Raw genomic sequence first — 12,572 nt, 5'->3', positions numbered from 1 at the left:
GCAGTTGTTGTTGATGTGGTGGCTGTTGTTGTTGTTGTTGATGATGTTTTTGTTGTGGTCTTTGTTGTAGTGACTGCTGTTATTGTTGTCACTTTTGAAAAAAAAAATATTATGATCTCATCTTTTGAATGCAGATTAAATTGATTAATTTCATTTGTCCGGAAGAAAGCGTTTTATTTAAATAATTAAAAAAATGTGTAAGAAGCATGTAGAAAATTGTTGTTTAAAATTTGTAAGATAAAGATAAAAAGGTTTTACAATCAGCTGTTTGGCTTAATTTATATACAATTATAAAGATGAATTGTTGCAAAAACGAAATAAAGGGATTTTAATATTATTCTTGCAAAGTAAAGATAGAGAGTGATTAGGTTAGTGTTATTCCACCGTTAGCAGCAAACTGTTCTTGAAGCCAGGCATTGTAGTAAGCCACATCAGCATATATTCCATAACTACCAGCCTAAACATAAATATATGTTTAGGGTTTCCATTATTCTGGAATAAAATTTCCATATTGGAAATGGAATGATTCGGAATTTTGTTGCTCATAGTGGAATTCTTGGATAAGTCCTGATCAAATCAAAACTGGAATGCTTACAGATTACATAACATAATCCAGTAATTTGTCCAGTTTACAGAATGGAAACCAAAAAGTTCCCAGTTTTCATCTTGTAACCTGGAAATGTGTACGGTTTACATAACGTAAACCATAAAACTTCTAGTTTCCATTTTATAAGCCAGAAATTTTTCCGCTTTACATGACAAAACAATTTTTATTTTAATTCATTTAGAGCCAGGGGGGTTGTGTCCTGGTTGACTTGGATAGTGGACTGGTTGTGCCTTGACTGATACAGTTTGGGGGACGAACTTTTAAGAGTACGTCATTTACTACATAGACACTTTGCTTTCTATCTTGATGTTTGTATCCAATAAATGTTAAAACAGCTGGAACAATCAGCCCCAAATTTTGTGTGGGACCTTACATGACCCTGGGAAAGTTTAGGGATGATCAAAATTTCATATATTAGCCTCAAATCAAATTCTATTTTCATTGAATTGTGAAAATCCAGGAATTTCTTATAAAATCCGCTAAGTTTTGTTTTCTTATTATTTTGGCCTTTGCCAATCTATGTTGTGTGCGCATGCCCCATAAAATTCCAAAACTGAGAGAGGGGGATTGAATTTTGTAGATCTAGAAAAATAATATCCTTAGGATGCCTGCATAGAGACAGGCAGCTGGTAGAGTCTTAATGTAAGATATGTGGCCACAGCACTCAGCCCCCTAGCCTATCCTAGCTGCAGAGCTTGGCACATAAAGTGCCTTAACCTAACCTAACCCTAAATAAATACGAATTTCTAGATCTATAAAATTCAATCCCCCTCTCTCTGTTTTGGAATTTTAAGGGGCATGTGCATGCAACATAGAATGGCAACTCCCTATTATATTACAATCTATACAACGAGAAAATATTACAATTGAAATAGAAGATGGGCTCAAAGTACCCTGAAAGCCTAGTGTATCTATACTTTGCTTGTCTGACTGTTAAAATCTAAGCATCAAAACATCTGAACTAAATGGGCCCAAATATTTTGTGGGACCTCAAATGACAACAAAAAATATAGAGTTTGCCTTAAAAAAATACGATTTTTCAAAATCCACAAAAAAATTATTAACTTATGGGATTTTGTTGTTATTGTTTGATAATTAAAGAAGTGAAAATGTTGCAGATAAAAGCTAAAATCAAGATGAGCGCAACCTGCCCTGGAAGCCTAGTTTTTATTAATGGCTTTGGTATTTTTATTATGTATGTTAGGGTTTATATAAGGAATATTATTGCTTGTGCAAAAAATATATACCTTTGCACAACCATCACCCCAACTGACAACTCCTGCCAATGAATGAATGTTGGTTGCATCAGGAACTGTGAATGGACCTCCACTGTCTCCCTAAAATCAGCAACATTTGATAATATTTGATTCAACATAAATCTACATGTTATAACAGAAGCATTGCATTATTTGATTTAACCAAAAGAGAGATAAGTTTACAAAAATAGCATTGTGTGGGTTAAAAACCTGGAACTGTCTTAGATCAAAGGACGGAACTTTTGTGTGGAGAATTGTTAATCTTAAACTTGTGTTCTCAAAGTCCTCCAAGCGCAGGATATTGAAAAGGAATTGAATTGATTTGTAGAAATTGATTTGTAGTTCTGCATAGCATAGAGATTCATTCTTGATCCCAAGATTCAGAACTCAAAAGTTCCGACTTCAGAGCTGGCAACTCTTGGATTGTGAATATCAATATCAATGTTTGATCTTGATATTTTGTTAATCTGCAGATTAATTAAATCTTTATTCAGTTAGTGGATGAATAACTAAAATTAAGATATTAGAAAGTTATAAATTTTATTGATAGCTTTAATCTTTTAATTGAAAGTGCACGATAGTAGATATTAAGATAAAGCAACCTGGATTATAAATATACAACACAAAAGTTCCCAGCTCATGTTGTACAATATTTAGGGTACTTTTTGCTACAATTCCTAAAGCTCTGAAGAGTACTTACTTGACAAGAATCCTTTCCTAGTACTCCTCCTGCACACAGCATACCATCAAGAATCTAGAAATTAGTAGTTAATCAGAATTAAATAGCAAGTTACTCCTGCATTAAGAGTCTCCGGGGACCTAATTTAATCAATTTGAGCTGCATCGCTAAACTACCTTTTGCCCGTTCAAATTTGAACCACTGAACTACTTCAATTTAAAGTTAAAGATTGTTTGAAATCAGTGGTAATAATTCAATAAAAATAATTTCCTCAAAATCTCTTTAAACCATTTTTTTAATTAACACAAATCCCATTGTGAACATTTCAGAAGGACGAAAACCAATTTTTTGATCATTTCATAGTTTCTTGCAAAACAAGAAATATGCTTAAAAACTTAATGTCACATTAAAAGGTTACATCTATACTATGGTCTTAAAAATTTAAAAATTTACCGAATTATCAAAAACAGTTTTACAAGTAGCAATGCTGACAACATCTTGGTTAACTTCCAATAGCTTGTTAGAAATCTGTCCACCAAACGATGTTGTACCCCAACCTTTATATAACACTTTCAAGTTATAATCAAAAGTGTTTTATATAAGTATTTTCACAGCTTTTCTACTGAATTCACTAAATCAATTTTGCTTACAAGACATCCAGAGTGCAGCAAGAGATGTTTTTTTCCGCAAAATTTTTCGAGGGGTCACAAGGGAAGAAATTTGATTTTATGTCCTTCTGTTGGGGAAATCATAGGTCAGAATTGTTGGCCAAAATGCAGTAATGTTGGTCAAAAGGCGGTATTTCATAACTACTTTACAAGGAAGTTAAGGGAATTTAACTTTAAAATAGGTTACCAAGAGCTATTTTACATACAAAACATCCACAGCACAGGGAGGGATGTTTTTTTGGAAAAATTTACACAATTTTATTGTCTTTTCATGAGATGACAATAAGCGATCTTTTCACATAAACTTTGCGGAATGGGCTTTTTTTTAAATAATCATCCCAATGATGTTAAGTAACTTAGAGCCCTATGTTGGGGGAATCATAGGTCGATAATGTAAAATACATAATTCTAAGATAGAAAATTTACCATAAACTGTTCCAGTTTTCCCAACAAACGATGTCCCAGTAGGTGGTAAACATGCTGGAGTATAAATATTCAGATCAGCCTGGCAAACATTATTCATATTTATTTTGATATTTTGATATTTCGATGTATTGATTTTTTGATGGATGAAATTTCAAGTGACCCTCCAATCAAAAAAAAAGAATGACCTGTATGATTCACAATGGAAATCTCTATCAAATAATAAAGTATTTAGTATTGTTGTTTTTCTATCATAAACTTTGTTGGATTCTGACAATTTCATTTATAATCTCTGTATAGCTTAAATGCGAAAGTCACCTTGAAAGAGGAACTAGAATATAAAATAATCAATTTTCCAAAAGATAAAGTATAATATCTCATTTATCCTTGATCAGACAAAAGCTAAAAGAGTATCCTTGTAAATTCCTTTATTTTTTCATAAAAATATCACCTTTGTACTGAGCTTAAGAAGAGCAATGTCATCTTTAAATGTAGCCCGAACATATCCTGGATGTGTAATAATCTTCTCAACAAAAAACTGCTTCCTAAATATTAAATTATTTAGCATTTTGGGTCTGTGATGNAGACAGGAAAACACTCATAATTTTCAAATCATCAATCAGATAAAGGTATACACATTATCATTGGGAATCGAGCATGGCCCTCTTTAAATGGAGGGATCACTTGAAATTATCGTGTATTTGACGAGCTTAAAAAATAGACATGTACTTGAACACCTTAGTAAAGTAGTTAAAATTCGGCAAGGCAAACCACTTTTGCATGTGGAGCAGTAGTTCTAAATTATTTTAGATTAGTTTGGGGTTAATTTTTTCTTTTTTTACGCAATGCAGACTGACCCTGTTTTTCTATTCATAGTTTAAAATATCTAAGGCCTACAACATTGGGTAGCAAAGATATAGGGATTAGAAATATAAGTTTGTGAACAACTTGCAATTCCTTTAAACATTCTTATCTAACAGAAGTCATAGCTTGAAATATCAAAAGTCTACAACACCAGCCTGCAAAGATTATAATTTGTGGCGAATTTTTAGTTCTTTTTGTGTTTTTTTTTGTGTTACTTACAAAGTGAGTAAAAAAGCAGCATTAGTTTTAGTTTACAAACCACAATGAAAATGTTTTCAGAGTTCATGTTTGGGGTTAAAAAATATTTAATATAGTGCTAAATTTTTTTTAACACAAACAACGTGAAATAAAATTATTTAACAATTTTTTCTTTTTTAAAAAGCTCTATTAAAAAATCAGCTTTTTTTTCTATTCTAAAGTTTCATAAAAATCTATTGATGAATAAAACATAACACGCATTTTCCATTTGATAAAATAATGTCGAATTTCTAAATTTTTCAATCTTAAACATGAACCATGCCAACTGAAGTTATGATTTCAAATGTCAAATAAACATGAAACACAGCAATTGTGTTTGTTTGCAGACCCGTTCCACTTAATAAGTTGATTTTTTTGCAATTAGTAAATCATTTGCTTTATAACAGAAAATGCATATGTAAAATTTCTTAATGTCGTATTCCTTTTCCAGAGTTTTAGTGGGTTTCATCAAACAATGGCAAATCAAAACCTTTAATGTCCTAGAAACATTTATAAGATTTGAATTTTCACTAATAGCATGTTACAAAAAACTCGTTTACACTTTAGAAAGGAACTAAGTTTTTTTTTCAAATTTATTTACCCAACTCGATGGTTTAAACCTTGTATAATCAGTATTAATGGTCTATGACATCAGGTTGCAAAGATATATTAAATGAAAATTAGATTTTAAGGCATAAATTCATTTTCTTTAAACTTGAAATGAAAAACCACAAGTCTTTGCTCTTATAATCATCAGTTCGAATCTCTTACATTGATATATTAAAATGGGGGTTAATGTTGTTCTTGATCCAACTTTTTGTGATGATTATTTTATGAATGTTTTGAGGGGACTGGGGTTTAGGGATGCATGATACACCGAGAAGGCAGATACTCTCCCAGTGAATGGGATTGGGCCCCAGTGGTGGATTACACATTCATCCCCCCCTCCTCCCTCCTTAATCTCTTTGTCGGAGTTGCCGTTTACTTTGAGCCCAAGATCCTTGTTAAAATCAAATATATTAGTTACTCTCTGTTCACGAAATGAATCCCTATCTGTCTCCATGCCCAACCTTCGATTGATGCTGCACTGATTTTCTCTTTGGTTCTTTTTGTGTATATGTTTTGTTTTTTTTAAATGTTAAAATTTAATTAAAGAATTTGGTTAACAGGGGGGCTCAGCTATTGAGTCCGCCTGCTGCGGAAAATAACATTTTACATATTATGAGTTTTAAAAATTAATTCGTAAATATTGTTTTTTTTCTGCAGAAATAAATGATTTGATTTGATATTATAGATGTTTTGAAATGTTTTGATTGACAGAATTATTGTTACGCTTTTGAAATTAAAACTTAGCCCTCATAGTCTAACATTTTCATCAGACATATATCTAACGTTAGACTAATCAATTTAGTATTCTGAGAAAAGTTATGAAACATTTTGATTTTCTTAATTACATTTTTTTAAATGTTATACCATACATTATTGAAATTTTACTCTGTAAAAAAAACTTTCGTTTCCTAATTATTAAAATAATAACCCATTTCTGCAACGTTGAATTTTTCATTATACAATAAGGGAAAACGTTTCAAAACGTTTTCATAAACAGTAATGCATTTTTTAGTTATACAACGTTACACTTTTTATAAGTTAAACTTTGAAATAGAAATCCTTTCGTTACAATATTCAATCAAATCACAATTCATTTTTCAAACGTTAGACTTTCAATCACCCTGTGGAAACAAAACATTTCTTTACGTTATGGTCATAAAAGTTGTAGATATTAGAAAAATAACATTGCATTTCCACAAAACGCTATCGTTTGGGGCATATTCCTCTAATGTTAACTTTTAACGTTAACATTAGGTATGAGCTCCTATAACGTTAATGTTTAACGTTCACGTTATATAGAATATACCCAAACGTTACACATTATTGTAACAAAACGTACAAAAATGTACATTTTACGTTATGTTACACTATCGTTGACATCTCTAGTCCTTCGGCAAGTGCAAGGGCAGTACAAAAAAAAAAAAAAAATTTTAATTTTGCCAAACATGGTAGATATGATGCTTGTACAACAACAAAAAAATGAAGATCTAAAATAATAGAAATGTTAAAATATTTATAGCTGCTTTTATCTAATTATTTATAGAATTTTGCTAAAATTAAGATTTAGAAAACAAATATGTTTTAAAAACGTTTTTGTGATTTTAAAACAGCATAGGGCATGGTGTTGATTGCCAACCAACTAATATGATAACAAGACAACATATATTGATGATTTATATATTTCCAAACCTGATCTGTGTTTCTGTAGTTGAGATTCGATCATGCTCTCCAAGAACAACAGATATTTGGCTTGGTGTGATTGCTTGGTCCTACACATACTTTTATATAAATATAAGAATATTAATCAGAATGTCTTATATTGAATTTTTGCAAACCTGTCATGCTAACTTCTGTGAATGTAAACATCACCTGAAAGGAATATTAGCATAATATTGCATGTGACCCTCTGACCTCTGTTCAAAGATGGCAATGCCTGATTTATAATTCAGTATCTTTGAAACCTTAAGCTAATCAATAATATGGCAGATGCCTCAAAAAGTGTTTATTTTAGTGAGTTTCTCCATAGCATCTTAAAAACAAAAATTGCAGAAGTCACTTTTGCAGAGAATCCGCATAGAAAATTAACAGTTTAAAGAAATAAAAGTATTGATATCTTATTCATACTTGATCAAACAAAGGTTTCAAGGGTACCAATGTACATTTGGCCTTGTAATCTTTACATGGCGTCACTTGAAATTATACTTACAGTCCCTTTCAAACATATTATTACCTGGTTAGGTCCATCTGTAAAAATACAATGAGAAGCAGTTACAACCCACTCTTCTGAAACTAGGGTACCTCCACATCCGTAGTAACCTATAGTCATATTATGTGAAAAATTGAATTAAGTCTTAATAGTAAATATTCGTTCAGGGCATTAGAGTTGATAATACTGTTTGTGGGATTTCTACCAAATGCAAGATATTGCAATTGCTTTGCTTATTATCTTTGCAAGGGGGGTTTGCCAAATCTATTGAGTGTAATTGTGCTGTGTTCACTGTGCATGACTGCTTAGAATCTTTTTTGCCCATTTTTTGCTTTTTCCTTTTTCCCCCGGATTGGGATTGGAATTTTTTAAAGGCTTAATTGAAGCCAATTCCTTTTTGCTTTCCTTACTTTTAGTTATTTTACTGCATTTTATGTTTTTGTTTTTTAAAGCTTGGGTTTCCATTTAAAGAGACTATAAGCTTAACTTTACATGACTCTCCACCAAAAAGATGGCAATGCCTGATTTACACTGGTACCCTTGAATAAACATGGAGTTTGAAATTATACTTGATCAGACAAAACTTTTAAGGGTACCATTGTGAATCAGATATTACCATCTTTCCATGGAGGCAAGAGACTTAAAATTATGCATACAGTGTCTTAAGAACAATCAAAGGGTACTTACTTCCCTGAGGATTAGCCATCATAACCATCCAAGGGTACTCATTCACCTGAGTAAAATATTTTTTTTTAAATCAGAACATTTTTTTTGTTCGAGATCTTTCCTTCACAAGCAAAATTTACCATTATTATTTTACAGATGTGAAAATTTAAGATATGAATCTAAAAGTATTAACCCCACCTGTGTTTCTATGCCTCCCACAATTTTTGTGCCAGCCTTCTTTACACCACATTTGACTTGTGCAGCAGTTGTTGTTGTGGTGGCTCTTGATGTGGTGGCTGTTGTTGTTGTTGTTGTTGATGATGTTTTTGTGGTGGTCTTTGTTGTAGTGACTGTTGTTGTTGTTGTTGATGATGTTTTTGTGGTGGTCTTTGTTGTAGTGACTGTTGTTGTTGTTGTCACTTTTGAACAAAAAATATTATCATCTCATCTTTTGAATGCAGATTAAATTGATTAATTTCATTTGTCCGGAAGAAAGTGTGTTATTTAAATAATTAAAAAAAATGTGCAATAAGCTTGTAGAAAATTGTCGTTAATTAACTGATTTGTTCTTTAAAATTTGTAAGGTAAAGATAAAAAGGTTTTACAATCGGCTGTTTGGCTTAATTTATATACAATTATAAAGATGAATTGTTGCAAAAACAAAATAAAGGGATTTTAATATTATTCTTGCAAAGTAAGATATCTCACATTTCCAGTTTGAATTTTCTATACAATTGGAAATAAACAAAATTTGTGCGACAAATAATTGTAAACACAATAATTGTTTTTATCAACATTGTTTCATATATATATAGGGTTACCAAGATTTTGCTTGCGCGCATTGCGGGCCCAGTAATTTCCGCGCAATTCAGCACAATTCCATGCAATACGAGAACAGGTGCATTCAGTTCTGCACAGTTATGCGGAACTGATTTCCAATTAGAAACCGTAGTTATCTAGCTGTATAAGCTATAGTTCTTTTTTTTCAAATTTATAAGTTAAATTATCACCTGGTGTAGAGGTAGTGGGGTTTTCAGAAAAAGCTAAATAAATGAAAATGATTATATTTTATAACATATAAAATTGAACTTGAATGATTATTAGGGTGTCAAATTTATTCCAGATCAATTTGGATTCATCCAAAGGCCTTAGGGAATCTTTCCTGATGCTGTTAAGAATGATAAACCATTTTTTTGGGGGGGAGGGAGAATTAATGGCGGAACATTTCTTCATCAAATTATGACTAAAACTACCTTTTTGATCCTCCACAGAGCTTGGTGTTACATGGTGAAAATGTTTAGGAGACTATAATTGTCCAGTTAACTTTTACAGAATGTCACACCGTCTAAGGGGTAGATTTTTTTTGACGATTAGTTAAGTTAGGTTTCGCCCTTAATTTCTAAAAGTTTGAATGGTGTTAATAGTCAGGAAAGGTTACAGAAGGCATTTACAAAACCAAAAGGAGCCAGAAAAAAATTAAAAACCCTTTTGCTGATTGAATACCTGCATAATCAGCTTGAAGTGTCGCTATTAGCTGTTTCACTAGAAGAATGATTTGATCCAGAATAGTCAACAAAGCTCTTAGGCTTGTTTTTTCTGTTGCTGTGCAACTAACAGTTACTGTTTCAACAGCAAGAGCGTTTACTGCAGAACTGGCAGAACTTGATGTTGGATTGTCACCAGCATTGTTAACAACTGTTTCAAATGTTTCGATGTAAACGGTGCAAGTAACAGCTCTGTTACCAATGCTTTGGATATCTCTGGTTTTTCTTGCTTGATTAGCAATTGCCGTGGCAGCTGTCTTCAATTTTTCAAGAGCCTCCAAGGTAGCTGTAGCTGCATCTATTTTCTTCTTAACGTCTGCGGGGGATTTTGTACAGTTGAAAATTACTTGAGATGCCTCATCTTGAAGTCCTCTACATTCAGAAAAGGCAGCAACACAACTTTTTTGTGTTTTTGTAACATCTGCATTTAGTTGTGCAATGTTACATGGACTAAACTTAGTGTTGAGAGTCTCCAGATTTGGGTCTTTCCAGCATGTGCAGATGTCAGCAGTTTTTTGTGCACAAATATCCACAGCGTCTGAGAAAGCTTTTGCATCTGTAGCACATATATCCAGAAGAGTAGCATTTACAGTAGGTAGAGCTGTCTCACAAGCTTGCTTGATATTGTCTTGGCAGCTGGTTAAGCTGGCAACAATAGCTTGTAATCTTAAAGTTGCTGGCGAGGTACTGTTTCCAGAACAAACGAGTGCACTGGCATTTCCACCTCCTGACTCTTTAAGCTTGACAAGAAGTGGAAGAAAATCACCTTTCTTATCGCCCTTACTTTGCGAAAGTTTGACAAACCTTTCAATTCTTGCCTTCTGCTGATTGAAATTCTTAATCTTGTTGCCAACAATATTCATGTATTTTGATACATTGGTCAAACATGCTTCATCTGCAGTACATGTTTGACTCACTATTTTGTTGCTATTTTGACTTTTAACTCTTCTTGACTTTTTTGCATTCTTCTTCTTTTTGTTTTTCATTTTCCTTTTTTGCCTCTTTTCCAGTTTTTTAGCTTTCTTAGAGACTTTATTTTTCTTTGCTTTTTTCTTTCCTTCCTTTTCCTTCATTTTCTTGCTTCTTTTTTTATTGCTTTTCTTACTCTTTTTAGCTTTCTTGCTTGAAGAGAGTCCATTGTTGCCGCCTTTTATTTCTTTTTCATGACTTGATTCTCCAACATCTTGGGGTTTTTTGCCAGTAGCTGTTGGAGCTTTAATAAACAAATTAATTAAAAATTTCAACAGCCTCAGACCAATACTTTTTGAGTTATGTAAAAAAAACTACAGGGGGGGTCAAATTGACCCCCCCCCCAGCAGGAATAGGGTTAACCTAACCTATTTAAAGCGGGATATTGTTGTGTGGAGTATCCATAAAATCTTGAATGCTTGATATCAAATCCAATTGTGGCCCTTTTAAATCTAAAGATCTATGCTTTATCCTTCAGTTTATAGTTATCCCTGCACTGTCTGGCTTGACCAACATGAGACACCAAAGAGGAATAAAATTAATCCGTAGATCTTGAGATCAATGTTTGATTCCGTGATTAACAACACAAGATAGTCTGATAGATTATAAACAGGACTGAAAAAGCTATTAGCAATTGATCACACCTCATATTTTAAAGTAAATAAGTAAACCCTCATTGTTTGGTAATATTTGATCAAGCTTACAGAGGATATATAGTTGTTAAACCTTTAAAGGGACTGTAAAGGAAAAATGAAAGGGGGTATAGGCTGAAAGCTAATCACTTTAGCTCTTGATCACAACCCATGAAAGTTTTATCCTGTCTCGAGAAATTGATATTAAACTGTATTAAAATTATACGAAAGTTCATATATGTAAAATTTTGAAAATCTGAAACTTAAATCACGTGACCAGAACTATCACCAATGGCAGAGCAGTATACTGGTCACGTGTCTCCGCCTATATCACGTGACCACTTTAATTATCACCTGGTGTAGAGGTAGTGGGGTTTTCATAGAACGAACGAATTTTTTGTGAAAGAGGGGGTCATTCAGAAAAAAACAAACAATGGATGAACGAAATGGCTTGTTCAGAGTAATGAACAATTATTGCTTTTTAAAAACAAACGAAAAAAAAATTTTAAATTGTTCAAATGATCTTCTCGTTTTTTACTAAACTAACAATTTTTTCAAAAAAAAATTGAAAAAACTATCCTTTTTTTCTGAACAAAGATTTTAATGAACGAACGATTTTTCTGAACAATTGTTGAGTGAGAAAACAAACGAAATAGATGAACAATGAACGAACGAAATAAAAGCCGAACGCGCCCATCTCTGCCATCTCTACCAGACTACCACCCACCCTTAATTTAAGTTCAAAATGATACAATTTGCTGCAAGGGGACTAAAATCGTGATTATTAGATCATAAAGCGGGTAGAAAGGAAGGGTTGGATTATTTCAGGTTTGTCCGTTCTCGGTTTGTCCGTTCTCTTATCTTTGAACCTTTCCAAAAATATAAAAATATTACTTGCTAGAGCCACAAGAATTAGCCCTACAAGGACCAGTACTAGTAGCTTGAACATTGTAGACCTACTGAATACACCAGACAATACATCCTACAGATATATAAAGATGAATTTGAGGCCAAGGTAATTAGAACCTGGAACATTTGTTTATAATTATTTAGTTCATCATAATTATTTAGGGTTTCCATTCGCAAAACTTTTGCGCAATTTTTGCGGAATGAAAGGAAATTTTTTTCTTTCTTTGCGCATCAGTTTTGCGCGAAAAACAACAATTTGCGCAATCATTCGCAAAAGTCATTTCGCGCAAAATTGCCCTATTC

At 32.6% G+C, this 12,572-nt stretch overlaps 1 protein-coding gene and 1 long non-coding RNA gene across 2 annotated transcripts in view; both read right to left on the bottom strand.

The window, feature by feature from the left end:
* Positions 1 to 10,745, bottom strand: part of LOC111701743 (transmembrane protease serine 9) — a 34,931-nt gene extending 24,186 nt beyond the window's left edge. Inside the window, exons 1-13 of the mRNA XM_023473152.1 lie at positions 9,719 to 10,745; positions 9,226 to 9,258; positions 8,414 to 8,634; positions 8,237 to 8,282; positions 7,574 to 7,659; positions 7,033 to 7,112; positions 4,085 to 4,178; positions 3,637 to 3,715; positions 2,996 to 3,099; positions 2,564 to 2,617; positions 1,855 to 1,944; positions 385 to 457; positions 16 to 91 (exon numbers count right to left, since the gene is read on the bottom strand). Coding sequence (XP_023328920.1) covers positions 16 to 91; positions 385 to 457; positions 1,855 to 1,944; positions 2,564 to 2,617; positions 2,996 to 3,099; positions 3,637 to 3,715; positions 4,085 to 4,178; positions 7,033 to 7,112; positions 7,574 to 7,659; positions 8,237 to 8,282; positions 8,414 to 8,634; positions 9,226 to 9,258; positions 9,719 to 10,745 — 2,063 coding nt within the window. The remainder of the gene's footprint in view (positions 1 to 15; positions 92 to 384; positions 458 to 1,854; positions 1,945 to 2,563; positions 2,618 to 2,995; positions 3,100 to 3,636; positions 3,716 to 4,084; positions 4,179 to 7,032; positions 7,113 to 7,573; positions 7,660 to 8,236; positions 8,283 to 8,413; positions 8,635 to 9,225; positions 9,259 to 9,718) is intronic.
* Positions 10,746 to 10,817: 72 nt separating this feature from the next.
* Positions 10,818 to 12,329, bottom strand: LOC111701741 (uncharacterized). The gene is made up of 2 exons (XR_002765260.1): positions 12,255 to 12,329; positions 10,818 to 10,972 (listed from the first exon to the last, which is right to left on the bottom strand). It is a non-coding gene; the product is annotated as an uncharacterized LOC111701741 (long non-coding RNA).
* Between the last annotated feature and the right edge of the window lie 243 nt (positions 12,330 to 12,572).

The sequence above is a fragment of the Eurytemora carolleeae genome, unplaced genomic scaffold, assembly GCF_000591075.1.
Source record: "Eurytemora carolleeae unplaced genomic scaffold, Eaff_2.0 scaffold228, whole genome shotgun sequence".
NCBI lineage: Eukaryota > Metazoa > Arthropoda > Copepoda > Calanoida > Temoridae > Eurytemora > Eurytemora carolleeae.
This window is presented reverse-complemented; position numbering and strand designations above follow the sequence as displayed.